Consider the following 15678-nt stretch of genomic DNA (forward strand, 5'->3'; position numbering starts at 1 on the left):
TACTCTGCATCACTGCAGAATGGCTATCTGATATCTTTATGTGATGCATTTTTCAGTATTTCACATGCAAAGGGATCGAGTAAAATCCACTTAAAAAGAAAGACTGCAAAGTAAGACTAACAGCAACACTGGATGTTGGACTACAAATTCCACGCAACAACGTTCATCACTTTCGTAATCCAACATGATAGGCAGTTTAGTTTATTTAACTATCAGGCAGCTCTATTGACGAATCCGAATGCGTGTATGCAAATATTATATTCGCGTAAATTTCACGTGAAACTCCCCTTCCAATGACCGCAATTCTTTGCGACCCGGATGTTATCGTCTGCAATAACATTTGAAAGCGGATGCAGTTCTATTTATCGCTCGAGAAGATCAACAGAACGGGCAAGTGGCATAGTGGAGCGTGTAGTCGTAATTCAGATTATCTCTGAGCAGAAACAGAACTCGCTTGTTGTATGAGTCTGTGTTGGGGGCGTTCATACCGTCACTATGTCTCGGGGCTCTATAGAAATTCCCCTTCGGGACACCGACGAGGTAAGTGATGTAGTTTGGGTTCCTTCTTTAAAAGTAAAGTTAGATGGCACTCGGAAAAGTGTTTTTCACATTCAGTGATTTTTTTTTTTGTGGTTCGTGATTGTTAGCCCTCATGAGTTCATGTGCCCAATGTTAATTGTTGGCACAATCAAGAACTTCATTTTATAAATTACTGTTGCATACGAATCTTGAGTTTGGGTATGTCGTTGACTTTGTAATATTTTGCTTCTTTTTGTAATGTATTGGTGCTGCATATTACCTCTTCTGTAAGTCCGCATTTTGGGCTTGGTTTCCACGTAACTGCAGTTTTACTCCGTTATATACGCAGTGTCTTCGTGCAATTGTTTTAAAGTACTGCCCCATTATCTTGGCGCGTATGAGGAGACTTGGACTTTTCTTTTGCTGGTTTCATTAAATGTATGCGCAAGTAATCAGCAGTTCATTATCAAAGTGAAAAATCATTTTTTCAACAGCAACAACAAAAATCTCTCAATTCTTTTTGTAGGTCATTGAACTTGACTTTGATCAGCTGCCTGAAGGAGATGAAGTCATTAGCATCCTGAAGCAAGAACACACTCAACTTCATATATGGATCGCTTTGGCTGTTAGTACTGTATTAGGAATTGCTTTTTTTTTTTTTTTTTTAAATAGTTTGTCATTTGCGACTGATCTTCAGTCCAGTTAATTAGAACCTTAGAACAATGTTTATTGACTACAGCACTTTAGTAGTATCTGAAAGTTTAGGGACTGCTTCCTTGAAAGCAATTCCATTCCATTGGACAGCAATGTTGTTAATAATAGTACTTTGTAGTAAAACAAAGTTCTTTAACAGTATATATAATAAAAGTATTTCTTTAATATAACTGATACCAAATGTTGCTTGTTTGTAGCTGCTGTGATGTTCTTAAAGTTCAGAACACAGTTAATATGACGTAATATTGTTTCCCAATTAAAAAAATAACAATGCAGCTGGAGTATTATAAACAAGGGAAGACGGAAGACTTTGTGAAGTTGCTGGAAGCTGCAAGAATAGATGGCAACTTAGACTACCGAGACCATGAAAAAGATCAGATGACCTGCTTAGACACCTTGGCTGCTTATTATGTACAACAGGCCAGGAAGGAAAAAAATAAAGATGCCAAGAAGGAGCTCATTACGCAAGCCACCTTGTTGTATACAATGGCTGACAAAATTATTATGTATGACCAAGTAAGTCAGATTTTTAGATTACACATTTTATATTGCATGATTTTCTTTGTTTCTTATGGTTTTTTCATGAGTTCTGTTAATGCAGGACAATAATGTTAAAAAATATTAAGCTCATTGTGTTATCTTGGTGGTTCAGTACTTCTCTTTGGCTTATTTAAAGATAATTCTAAATAGATATTGATATTTGATGTTAACATATCTGGATGTGGTGTTAGGTACTCAAGGTGTCGAGTATATCTGAAAGAATGTCAGGGTGTGAATGTTTTTAAAATGACACTAATGTTGTATTGATGATTTAATCTAGAATATCTGAAGCTTCAATTGTAGTTAATGTGGAACAAGTCTGTTCAACAAGTTATTTAATAATTAACTGACCTGGGAATGCATGTCCATTAGTTATTAGTAAATATTGATTATACAAGTATGTTTTTGAGAAACTCTACTTTTCTCTTTTCGAAAGGGTGGAGTATTTTATTTTAATGCAGTTTGTTCTTTGATATGAGTCAGTTGTTGATTTATTCAGTTATAAGGTAGGAATGCAAATAAATGGATTTTTTAATAAAGTATAAGGAAAAAAAAACTGGAGTAAATTGCATTTTTTTTTCTTCCAGAACCATTTGTTGGGACGTGCCTGTTTTTGTTTACTGGAAGGTGATAAGATGGACCAAGCTGATGCCCAGTTCCATTTTGTACTTAACCAATCAACAAATAATATTCCAGCTCTTTTGGGTTAGTATTTAAAAATGTCTTTTCATGATTGAGGCAAACCATGCTATAGTCATACTAGCAGTAATAACCCATTTTTGCACAGCTTGTGTTACTACCAAAAGTCAAATTGTAAGTAATGTTAGTAACTTGACATTTTTTCTATAAAAATGCTAAAGTTACATTTGTGGTCTTTTTGCATTTTTTATTATAGGACTGGCAGTTTTTTTTTTCCCCTAAGTTGCACATTTAAGTAAAATGGTACATAAGTATTAATAGGAGAATAAGACTTGTCTTTGACATATAATGCACTTTATAGCAAGGTATATGATTCTTTGTTTACTGTATTAATGGTTGCATAGTAATAGCCTGGTGGAACCAAAGCCCAGTGCTGCAATCAAAACTGATTTACCATGCTATTTATTTTGACTAATCTCATGTTACATAGGCATTACTGCTACTGTGTCACTGTCATCGTTTGCCTTCAGAAAATATTCGTTTGAAAGTAATAGGTTTCATACTGGAAGTTTACAATAGAGAATTCGATACTTATGAGGTATAAATTGCCATAACCCGACAATATATTTTAATACTTTAACAATTATTCTTTAAGAATTTAAGCCTCAGTGGCATATAATTAGACCATGACCTGAGTTGTTTGGCAATACAATATTCATAATATATTTTTGTATTTTACTTTGTGTGTCCTGTCCTTAAAATACTAATGATTCAGCCCTGAAAATCTAATGTACTTTAGTTTGTGATATTTGTGTAGGGACTATAGTCAATTTTAACTAATTATCTTTGAAATTCTTAGGAAAGGCTTGCATCTCCTTTAACAAGAAAGACTATAGAGGCGCTCTGGCATACTATAAAAAAGCACTTCGTACCAATCCTGGTTGCCCAGGTAAGGAGAGAAATTTATCAAATGTTTTTATTTTTAGGCTGTTGTGATACAAATTAATCTGACTCTACTGTGTCTGTGAATAACATAAAAATCCGATGGTCTATGGGTGTCAATTAAGATCTGCTTTTGTATTTCATCTGCCAGTGAATGGTTACAGTAGGTTTTTCTAGTTCCAGCATGTTGGACAGTAAACAAATCCACTTGTTGTTGGTTTTTTTTTTTTTTTTAGTATGTGTTACTAAAGTAACTGCAAGGCTTTGTGTTCAACTTCAGTTGTGAGGGTGTTGCCTCTGACCGGAGGAAGACAGATATATATCAGAATTTAGAGAAATATTTCAAATGAACATTGTGCTATGCATGTTTCCCTTTTTTATTTTAAAAAACTAGGACTATGTCTTCTAGCCTTCATTTAAAATTGATTCAATGTTGTACTTTACAGTTGAATTTCATGTTCACAATAATTGCAAGATCTTTTAGAAAGCAGCATCTTGATTAATTGTCAAATGTCTTGTATTAGTTTTGTTTCTTAGTGGCATTCATTTTGTATAATGTGAGATCCATGCTGACGATGTATCCTTTGTCCACTTAAGTTCTTAAAACTCCTTCGTGTCTGTTCAGTCAATGTGAGTGGCTTTCTGACAAAATAATTTTATTTGCTTCTCCATTCTTCCCTCCTGATGAAATTCTGTACAAGTATAAAATCCAGCAAAAAAAATCTTAATAGCAAGCCAATTCTTTTTCTTAGTATCTCTATGAATTTTTTTTAATGAATTTCTGTAAACTACTAATACTTTAGCATGTTTAATTCAAGAAAAGAGATTAAAATATATTTGTTAATTTAAATTAGTTTTGTCAGTACATTTTTGTAAATTGTATAAGTCTGTCAAATCTACTGTTTTTTCTTTTACTGATGTGCATTTAATGATGCTAAAATGTTTTTTTAAACATTCTCTAACAGTTTTAAAACTTCTACCTTATCAATCTTTTTTTTTTTTTTTTTCTTCTCCCCCCTTACAGCTGAGGTGCGATTAGGTATGGGCCACTGTTTTGTAAAACTAAACAAATTGGAAAAAGCACGGCTTGCTTTTAGCAGAGCTCTGGAGCTCAATCCCAAATGTGTGGGTGCATTGGTTGGACTGGCTGTTCTGGAACTGAATAACAAAGAAGCCGATTCCATTAAAAATGGTGTTCAGCTCCTTTCAAGAGCATATACAATTGATCCTAGTAATCCAATGGTCCTAAATCATTTGGCAAACCATTTCTTTTTTAAAAAGGTATGAAGATTTCTTATTTTGTGGTTTCATAAAACTTTAATCTGACACCTCTGTCACCTTTTGCAGTTTTTTTTTTTTTTAATCGATACAGTTCTATGCAAAAGTATTCATTCCCCTTGAAAGTCATCATAATTTTCTGCATGACAAAAGATTTGTACACAAATGTATCCATTTAGCATTTGTAATGTGAACTCTTATGCTGTACCAGTATATTTCCAAAGTGAAAATAAACAGTTTTCTGTAGACATTTAACTGAAGAAGAAAAATCTCAAAAGTTAATATTTTCGTAAACATTTAAACCTCTATGCTTTTGGAAGTTCCAGGTATACTCAAATGACAAATTAATCATAAAACAAAGGTGGCAATCATTTGAACATAATTTTCAGTGACATTAGACAGACTGTCTTCTATTCTGTTTGTGAGGTCCACAGCCCCCATGCTGCCTGATGGAGCTGGTGCTATACAACTTATTTCTGGTATAGTGCTCTTCACTGAGTGCAAATGCATAACACTGAAAATTTTCTCTGTTAAAATACAAGTATAGATTATACTAATTACTAAATGCAGAACTGGTACACCTATAAATACAGATTTATTAAAACACACAGATTCATAACTAAAACCTCAACCTTCCACTGTTATTTTTTTCATTATTGGAATTTTAAGTAGGCCAGCGTCTTGAGATCTCAGTGTGTACTCTAGTTTGTAAGTAACAAGTTCAGATAAGTAAGCAGGGCCTTGGCCATTAAAGGCTTTATAAGTTAAAAGGATTTTGAAATCAGCCCAAAGCCTAACTGGGAGCCAGTGTAAGGACTTGAAAACTGGAGTTATGTTTGTATTTTCTTAACTGAAAGCTGCCTAAAGAATGATTTAGAATAGCTAATGAGTCATACATTGCAGTAGTTAATCCTACTAGAAGTAAACACATGAATTAATTTCTCAGTATGTTACATATTTGGAAAACGGCTTGAATGTTTTTTGTTTTTTTTTGTTTGTTTTTTTATTAAAAAAAAAATGTTTCAGATAGTTTTTGTAATGTGTGTTTCAAAAGATATGCTAGTGTTATAGAACACCAAAATTCCACGCTATACCAGCACTTTGCAAAGGGTTAATAGCTGTGGTACATTCAGCCACAGTTTCTGCCCTTTTCTTTTTCCCTCCATTTTTGTTTTAGTACATAAAACACAAGATATGTGACTTGTGGGCTTCTCTTCTGTTTGTGAGGTTTAAAACATGTGTGTCAATTATTCCTCATTGCTACATTCCATGTATTGTACTTCTAGATGAGCATTCATTGGTTGGTGGCAATCCTACATATGGAGCCTGTTTCTCCAACCAAGGAGAAAATCAGAACTGTTCGATTTTAGCAGTGCGAGCTGCAGACTAGTTTGTCTCAATCATTAAGTGTGTCACAATCCTCTTCATGGTGTGCTGCTCCCCGCCTTCAGTTGGTGAAGATTATGTAAATGAAAATCGTCATTTAACGTGACGTGGACTTAATTCAGGATACTTGGGACCAGGAGTTTTTCCAGATATTTTTGAATTTTGAAACTTTTTCATATAAATAATGGGGACACCCTTGATCAAGTAGGGAAATGCAGCGAAAACAGTTAAACAGTGACTCGGACATACTGTATGATTCATATCAGCGAGCCATTACAGTTTTATTATGTGCATTGATGTGACAAAAAGCAAAGCTGAAAAGTGATGAATGTGCTATGTAGACTGTATTTTGGTTCCCTTTTAAGAAGGTCAGTGCTGTGTTTTTTGTCAGTTTGTATAGGCTACCTGTTGTCATTTCTCAAGGAACTGTCTCACCGGTCAGGAATATCTTGGCTAATCTTCCCTCCATCATGCACTCTGTGCTGGAAGTCATTAACCAACCAAGTCCCTACATTCAGTTTTCATATACAGTGGAACCTCGGTTCATGACCATAATTCGTTCCAAAACTCTGGTCATAAACCGATTTGATAATGAACCGAAGCAATTTCCCCCATAGGATTGTATGTAAATACAATTAATCCATTTCAGACCGTACAAACTGTATGTAAATATATCTATTTTTTTTAATTTTTAAGCACAAATATAGTTAATTATACCATAGAATACAAAGCGTAATAGTAAACTAAATGTAAAAACATTGAATAACACTGAGAAAACCTTGAACAACAGAGAAAACTAACACTGCAATAGTTCATGCTGTAGTGCTAGGAACCGCTTGCTAAAAACACTTTTTTTTTTTTTTTAATGAGTTTTAAGCACAGGGGAAAAAATGAACATTTGAAAAATCCGTAATTTAATAAACCACCAAGAAAAGTAACATTTGAACAATGCAGGCTACGAACCGATCACTGTAAACAGAACTGAAAACAAAAACAAGCCTTCTCTACCTTGTGCGTCCGCTCGCTCGCTCGCTCTCTCTCTCTCTCCCTCTTTTGCGAGCCTGGAGTGCCTGTGTGTGTGTCTCTCTAGAGCCTCTCGCGCTGCCTGTGTGTGTGTGTGCGCGCGTCTGTCTCTCTCTGGCGCTGCCTGTGTGTGTGTCTCTCTCTCGCTGCCTGTGTGTGTGTGCGGCTCTCTCTCTCCAGCGCTGCCTGTGTGTGTGTGCGCGGCTCTCTCTCCAGCGCTGCCTGTGTGTGTGCGCGGCTCTCTCTCCAGCGCTGCCTGTGTGTGTGCGCGCGGCTCTCTCTCCAGTGCTTCCTGTGTGTGTGCGCGGCTCTCTCTCCAGCGCTGCCTGTGTGTGTGCGCGGCTCTCTCTCCAGCGCTGCCTGTGTGTGTGCGCGGCTCTCTCTCCAGCGCTGCCTGTGTGCGTGTGTGTGTCGCGCTCTCTCTCTCTTGCTCTCTTGCTCGCTGCACAGGAAATGCACAGAGAGAGACTGAACATGTACAAACCGAAAGGGAACCTGGCGTATTCGTATACCGAGTGTGTGGTCGTGAACCGAGGCAAAAGTTTGGCGAACTTTTTGGTCGTAAACCGATTTGTACGTGTACCGAGACGTTCGTGAACCGAGGTTCCACTGGTATATTGGTATACATAAAACATGTTTTTACTAACGTAAGAATATTGCCAAAATAAAAATAGTTTTCCTAACGCAATTGGAGCAATTTTACTGAGCTCCTATTGCAATTAGGGCACTTAGCAAGAAGAAGCTGCTTTTGTTATGTTAACCATAAGCAGTAACATTCCATTAACTAGTTGTCTATAATTTTAATGATGCCACACAGCATTTTTGAACACTGGTGTAATTGTGTGATTTCACTGGGTACAAAATTCATCAACTGTGCTTCGTTGCTTACTGGCGCTCTGTGCTTTAAAGGGGTAGCTAAATATCTCCAGGCCCCCCATGCATTGTTTCCTTACTTGGCTTGATGATTCATGGGAGATTTCCCCCTCACCACCCCCAGATAATTAATCGTGTATAAGTTGCTTGGTGCTGCTCTAAGCTTCATGGGTGACCCAAAATCACCCAACCCCTATGAAAGAACAAAATATATTTTAAATCAGCATATATTTTTATATCCATGTTTTGGCGTAAGCATATTTCCACACTCAAATCCAATTATCATTAGAAATCTCTGGTGTGGTATTTTTCCCACTTGTAGCGTCCTGTCAGCTCTCAAAAAGTTTCAGATTTTGAAATTTCAGATTAGGGATAGTCAATATGCAATGGGGTTTACACTGCAGAGTATCTTAATCTGTGAAAGATAGACAGAGTTCAATGTGGTGATGTCCGAAGCATTTTCTTTATTAATCATGGTTACCCTGCATAGTTAAGACATGTACTGTAGATGACATTTAAAAGGTGTTCAATGATTAGGGTTTTGTAAGGTTATTTTTTCCAGATATTTTTTTTTGCTGTCTTTTGAGCATTCTATCTGGCATACATAGTCAGTCATATTTTGGCAGTTTTAATACATAATCTGAAGCAGGAGAAAAGCTAGTATAAAGTTCTCCACTGCCAGCCTGTTTACTTGCTTTTTTAACATTGCATTAATAACCTATCTTGAAAATGCTTATTTTTAGGATTACAGTAAAGTACAGCATTTGGCACTGCATGCTTTTCATAACACTGAGGTGGAAGCGATGCAAGCAGAAAGTTGTTACCAACTGGCACGCTCTTTTCATGTCCAGGTAAGTTAAAAATATTTGTTAATGCGACACTAAGTTATTCTCAGGGTTTTATAACTAGGGTGGTGTTGCCTCTTCTTAAGTCAAGTATGTTAGTAGATTATTTTTTTTTAATCTCTATACACCTTAAAGGGATTTCATTATGGTTACACATAGGAAATATGAATTTTATCATAATATTAGTCCTTAAATATTAGTGCAAGTATTGATTTGTCTGTGGAGTGATTTAATACAGATATGTGTTAATTTTTAGTCTTATAATGTAATAATTGCAATAATTCCTAGTTGGTTTTACAAAGTTCATTTTTATTTAGGAGGACTATGACCAAGCTTTTCAATACTACTATCAGGCAACTCAGTTTGCCTCCTCTACTTTTGTTTTGCCTTTCTTTGGGCTGGGACAAATGTACGTTTATAGAAGAGATAAGGAGAATGCAGCACAATGCTTCGAAAAAGTCCTGAAGGCATACCCTAATAATTATGAAACTATGAAGATACTGGGGTCTTTGTATGCTGCATCTGAAGATCAGGAAAAAAGAGATATTGCAAAGGTATTTTGTGCTATCTTAGAAATATTTGATTTTTTTTTTTCTGCTGTTCCTTAAAATAAAAAAAATAATGTAGAAATCTCCAGGCAAATCGGTTAAGTAAAGCCTCCATTTGTTTTCGATGTATCTTTCCTGTTTCTAGGGTCATCTGAAAAAAGTAACTGAGCAATATCCGGATGATGTTGAAGCTTGGATTGAGCTAGCACAAATTCTTGAACAGACAGACATTCAGGTATTATACACTATTTATTTCGAAAATGGTATGGGAATATTAGTGCTGTTGGTACTGGTATGTGACAGACTTGCAAGTAAGTGTTTGTTCCCCATGTCTTTGGACTGTGGGAGGAAACCCATGCAGACACGGGGAGAACATGCAAACTCCACGCAGGGAGGACCTGGGAAGAGAACCCAGGTCTCCTTACTGCGAGGCAGCAGCGCTACCACTGCGCCACCGTGCCGCCTCTATGAATTCAAATAAATAGCCCAATTTCTTTAATAAGAAATACAAATGAGTATATTCCTTTCCTACCAGACAAGTAAATGGTATGGTACTTTTGAGGCAGTTCCACTATCACTACTTTTGTTGGTCTGTCCTTATGGCCAATGTGCCTTGAGTATATAATATTAAAATCCCTTTTGATGAAGGTTACACATACTTGTTTAGGTAGAATTATGTTAGAGACCCTTTCTAAACACCTAAAAATCTGGTCAAGGTTTTGTTTAGATATTATCAATCTGTTCAGTACTTTTCAGATTATGCTAATTTAGAAGTTAGTAAAATTAGAAAATTGTTATTTTGTGACAGTGGTTTGTTTCTTAATGTTTTTTTATGAATCTTGGCTAACTGTACTTTGTGCATCATGTTTACATGGGTTTGTGGTTGCTTTCCTGTGGTAATTGTGACGGTACTAAGGGACAGAACCAATTATTCAAAAAGTGGAGAATTCATTGAGTTGCATTACTCACATAGAAATCCTGGTTGATGACTAGATGAGATTTCAAACTGTGTTCTAAGTGTGGTTGAGAATTTTCAACAAATAATATTATGTAAACCAAATGTTTTTGAAAATTTGCATGCTATCTTTTTTTGCCTAGTTTTTGTGTCCTTTGACCTTATTGATATTTTGTGGAAAAATACTAGCATTCCTTCCCTGCCCACCCCCCCAATTAAATTGTTCCCATAGGTGACTCCTGACAATAAGGCTACTTTTTTTGTGTGTGTGTGTGTGTATTATAGGTATATTAGACCCAAGGGAATGTACTGCCACCCTATCCCTGACACAGACAGGCAGGACATGACTTTGCGACACAGCACACTGTTTAATTTATTCACAATACAGTCCAGCATCAGCCCATGTGCTTTATTGGAACTCAGCAGGCTTGGGGTGGGTCTGGGGTTTGGTTGTCTGTAAATAACTAAGGTTGTATTCATTTTGCAAAAAAAGCATTAGTCTCTTTTAATTGCATATAAATTTACCACTCTAAGCCATAATGATTACTTGATCAAGTATTTTCATTGTGAAGGTAAACAAATTTGTGACTTGTGGGTTGTTATCCAATAAGAGTTCTGAAATCCCTAGTCCACTAATGTTCAAAATAGCTTTGAAGTAAGTAAGCTCATCATTTTTTACACAATTTTATTCACCTTGCCCTCTCAGTTTGTGTGGGCCAAATTTTGTGTTCAATTTTTTTTTAAAGGTGACATTCTTATTTTAGTGATTTTTAGGGTCAGTTAGAACAGTGGTTCCCAAAGTGGGGGTCGTGAGACATTGGGGGGGGGGGGGGGGGGGTCGCGAGATGATTTCCAAGAAATCAAATACTTTTTAAAAACTTTTTAGAAATTAATTTTTTAGAAATAACATTTTATCCATAACTAACAAAAGATAAAAACTAGTAGTTAATAGTTACATTTAAAAAAAACATGCAAATTAAAAAGCCATCAGACTGTCTTGGAGCGAGTGCGTCGGTGTGTGTACAGAAGGTGCTGGAGCGATGCTGGGGAAAAAGAAAGGTCTTGAAGCAAGAGTCTTACAAGTGGCGCCTCACGTAAAATTCACGCATTGTATTATACACGGAGAAGCTCTTGCGAGCAAAACACTTGACCCAGAACTTAAACGTGTTCTTGAGACTTCGATAAAAATGGTCAACAATATAAAAGCGCATCCACTCAATATCAGACTGTTTGCCACTCTGTAACGAACTGCGATCGGAGCATGAGTGCTTGCTTTTCCATATAGAAGTCAGGTGGCTTTCGCGAGGGAATGTGCTCTGCCGCCTGTTTGAGCTGCGGGACGAAGTGCGCTCATTTCTGATGGAGCATGGGTCCCAGCTCGCTGATCACCTCACTGATCCTGACTGGTTAACAAGGCTAGCGTAGTATTTGGCTTGCATATTTGAAAAACTGAATGGAATTAATATGTCATTTCAAGGTGAGAACACACACATAATTTCGCTAAATGATAAAATCCACGCATTCAAGAGAAAACTTGAGCGCTGGACTGAGCGAGTTGAAATAGGAAGGATTGATATGTTTTCTGAGGTGGATGAAAAAAGTTATATGGTTGTTAGAGCATTATGTTCTTTTTTGTTGTCATGCTCTTGTTTGGATAAGATATTTTGTTGAAATTAAACAAATGAGTAAATTACTATTAAAAAAATTTATATGGTTGTTAGACCATTGTGTTCTTTCGTGTTGTCATTCTCATGTTTGGATAGGCCTATTGGCGCATGTGCACCGTTGCGCGCAACATTTGTATATTTTAACCACTTCCGAGGATAGTGGGGGTCACGAGTCACTGGCACGGTTATTTTGGGGGTCGTGTGCTGAAAAGTTTGGGAACCCCTGAGTTAGAACATCACAAGGTGACTGAGGTTTTTAATCAATGTCCATTTAACATGTGCTGATAGCATGATACTTTCTTTGTCCTTAAATGCATATCAGCCAGTTGTTGTTGCAAATTTGACAGTATGTTTTCCTTAAGTCACTGGCTAATATTTATTTAATATGAGCAAGGCTAATGAGAAAGTTTCCCAGCCTGTCTGTTTCTGTAAAAAGAAACAAGTGTTTCTTAGTGTATGTCAAATAGTTTTCAAAGTTCATGCATCATTACAAAACAGATGCTTTCCTTTTACTTTAGGTACATTGAAAAAGAGTGTACTTTTTGTACTTGATTGCCAACAAGATGTTTGTAATTAATAAACAGTGTCTAATGCATCTGTTAGATTTTGAGGTAACCTGAATTCAAACATACATGCAGCAAAAATAGGTTCAGGCCTATTGTAAATAATTCTGTTTAAAATGATTTATACTTTGACAGAATACAGCTACAGAAAATGATTTTTTTTTCAGCATCTGCTTTCCTAAGCTTTATGGTAATTTAGTTGTTGTGCTCCTTTACGCAAGGTAAAGTTGATTGAGCACATTTTTGCTACAAACTTCCTGTAAACCGAGAGCAGTAAGGCAAACTTTACCAGAGAGAGAGGGCTGGAATATTTCCCTTTACATTGAAGAAAGCGGAGTAATAAACTGAGAAAAAGGAAACTGATGAGTCATCCTGTAAGTGTAAAAGATTACTACAGTAATCCCTCCTCCATCGCGGGGGTTGCGTTCCAGAGCCACCCGCGAAATAAGAAAATCCGCGAAGTAGAAACCATATGTTTATATGGTTATTTTTATATTGTCATGCTTGGGTCACAGATTTGCGCAGAAACACAGGAGGTTGTAGAGAAACAGGAACGTTATTCAAACACTGCAAACAAACATTTGTCTCTTTTTCAAAAGTTTAAACTGTGCTCCATGACAAGACAGAGATGACAGTTCTGTCTCACAATTAAAAGAATGCAAACATATCTTCCTCTTCAAAAGGAGTGCACGTCAGGAGCAGAGCATGTCAGAAACAGAGAGGAAAGCAAACAAATCAATAGGGATGTTTGGCTTTTAAGTATGCGAAGCACAAAGCTGTTGAAGGCGGCAGCTCACACCCCCTCCGTCAAGAGCAGGGAGAGAGAGAGAGAGACAGAGAAAAACAAAGTCAAAAATCAATACGTGCCCTTTGAGCTTTTAAGTATGCGAAGCACCGTGCTGCATGTCGCTTCACGAAGCAGCTGCACACAGAAGGTAGCAACGTGAAGATAATCTTTCAGCATTTTTAGACGAGCGTCCGTATCGTCTAGGTGTGCGAACAGCCCCCCTGCTCACACCCCCTACGTCAGGATCACAGAAAGTCAGCGCAAGAGAGAGAAAGAAAAGTAAGTTGGGTAGATTCTCAGCCATCTGCCAATAGCATCCCTTGTATGAAATCAACTGGGCAAACCAACTGAGGAAGCATGTACTAGAAATTAAAAGACCCATTGTCCTCAGAAATCCGCGAACCAGCAAAAAATCCGCGATATATATTTAAATATGCTTACATATAAAATCCGCGATAGAGTGAAGCCGCGAAAGGCGAAGCGCGATATAGCGAGGGATCACTGTATACTCATTTAATGCTGCTTGATCAATTAACACTTTCATACATGCTGTATGTTAAATAATGCATGTGTGTCAATCAGAGTTGTAGTAGAATGACTCAATTAAACGCTGAACATTTTCAAAGAAGGACTCCTTGCAATGGCCTTGGAAAGCTAATTATTTGCAGATGTGTGTATTTTCTGAAATAGAACAAATACAGTAGCATTAAATAACTGTCACAAAAATAAATGCCTACAGAATACTACAAACCAGTAATAACCAAAGAGGGCCAGTAGATGGTGGCAGAAATTAACAACACTATGACATGCCATCTCTGGCGCAGATATTGAAAAGAAGTTACTAAATGCGTTAAAGCCATACAGACATGCAGCACACTACTTAAACAGCGGTTACAATGTCCATTTTCTAAAAGTACATATATACAGTGCATCTGGAAAGTATTCACAGCGCATCACTTTTTCCACATTTTGTTATGTTACAGCCTTATTCCAAAATGGATTAAATTCATTTTTTTCCTCAGAATTCTACACACAACACCCCATAATGACAACGTGAAAAAAGTTTACTTGAGGTTTTTGCAAATTTATTAAAAATAAAAAAATTGAGAAAGCACATGTACATAAGTATTCACAGTCTTTGCCATGAAGCTCAAAATTGAACTCGGGTGCATCCTGTTTCCCCTGATCATCCTTGAGATGTTTCTGCAGTTTAATTGGAGTCCACCTGTGGTAAATTCAGTTGATTGGACATGATTTGGAAAGGCACACACCTGTCTATATAAGGTCCTACAGTTGACAGTTCATGTCAGAGCACAAACCAAGCATGAAGTCAAAGGAATTGTCTGTAGACCTCTGAGACAGGATTGTCTTGAGGCACCAATCTGGGGAAGGTTACAGAAAAAATTCTGCTGCTTTGAAGGTCCCAATGAGCACAGTGGCCTCCATCATCCGTAAGTGGAAGAAGTTCGAAATCACCAGGACTCTTCCTAGAGCTGGCCGGCCATCTAAACTGAGCGATCTTGGGAGAAGGGCCTTAGTCAGGGAGGTGACCAAGAACCCGATGGTCACTCTGTCAGAGCTCCAGAGGTCCTCTGTGGAGAGAGAACTTTCCAGAAGGACAACCATCTCTGCAGCAATCCACCAATCAGGCCTGTATGGCAGAGTGGCCAGACGGAAGCCACTCCTTAGTAAAAGGCACATGGCAGACCGCCTGGAGTTTGCCAAAAGGCACCTGAAGGACTCTCAGACCATGAGAGAGAAAATTCTCTGGTCTGATGAGACAAAGATTGAACTCTTTGGTGTGAATGCCAGGCGTCACGTTTGGAGGAAACCAGGCACCGCTCATCACCAGGCCAATACCATCCCTACAGTGAAGCATGGTGGTGGCAGCATCATGCCGTGGGGATGTTTTTCAGTGGCAGGGACTGGGAGACTAGTCAGGATAAAGGTAAAGATGACTGCAGCAATGTACAGAGACATCCTGGATGAAAACCTGCTCCAGAGCGCTCTTGACCTCAGACTGGGTGACGGTTCATCTTTCAGCAGGACAACGACCCTAAGCACACAGCCAAGATATCAAAGGAGTGGCTTCAGGACAACTCTGTGAATGTCCTTGAGTGCCCAGCCAGAGCCCAGACTTGAATCCGATTGAACATCTCTGGAGAGATCTTAAAATGGCTGTGCACTGACGCTTCCCATCCAAGCAGATGGAGCTTGAGAGGTGCTGCAAAGAGGAATGGGCGAAACTGGCCAAGGATAGGTGTGCCAAGCTTGTCGCATCATATTCAAAAAGACTTGAGGCTGTAATTGCTGCCAAAGGTGCATCGACAAAGTGTTGAGCAAAGGCTGTGAATACTTATGTACATGTGATTTCTCAGTTTTTTTTATTTTTAATAACT

At 37.6% G+C, this 15678-nt stretch overlaps 1 protein-coding gene across 1 annotated transcript in view; it reads left to right on the forward strand.

Moving 5' to 3' along the window:
- The first annotated feature begins 345 nt into the window (after positions 1-345).
- Positions 346-15678, forward strand: part of ctr9 (CTR9 homolog, Paf1/RNA polymerase II complex component) — an 85318-nt gene continuing 69985 nt past the window's right edge. The window contains exons 1-9 of the mRNA XM_051923248.1: positions 346-540; positions 1046-1144; positions 1510-1749; positions 2361-2478; positions 3272-3361; positions 4379-4635; positions 8658-8765; positions 9077-9313; positions 9453-9542. Coding sequence (XP_051779208.1) covers positions 496-540; positions 1046-1144; positions 1510-1749; positions 2361-2478; positions 3272-3361; positions 4379-4635; positions 8658-8765; positions 9077-9313; positions 9453-9542 — 1284 coding nt within the window. The 5' untranslated portion in view covers positions 346-495. The remainder of the gene's footprint in view (positions 541-1045; positions 1145-1509; positions 1750-2360; positions 2479-3271; positions 3362-4378; positions 4636-8657; positions 8766-9076; positions 9314-9452; positions 9543-15678) is intronic.

The sequence above is a fragment of the Erpetoichthys calabaricus genome, chromosome 2, assembly GCF_900747795.2.
Source record: "Erpetoichthys calabaricus chromosome 2, fErpCal1.3, whole genome shotgun sequence".
Lineage (NCBI taxonomy): Eukaryota > Metazoa > Chordata > Cladistia > Polypteriformes > Polypteridae > Erpetoichthys > Erpetoichthys calabaricus.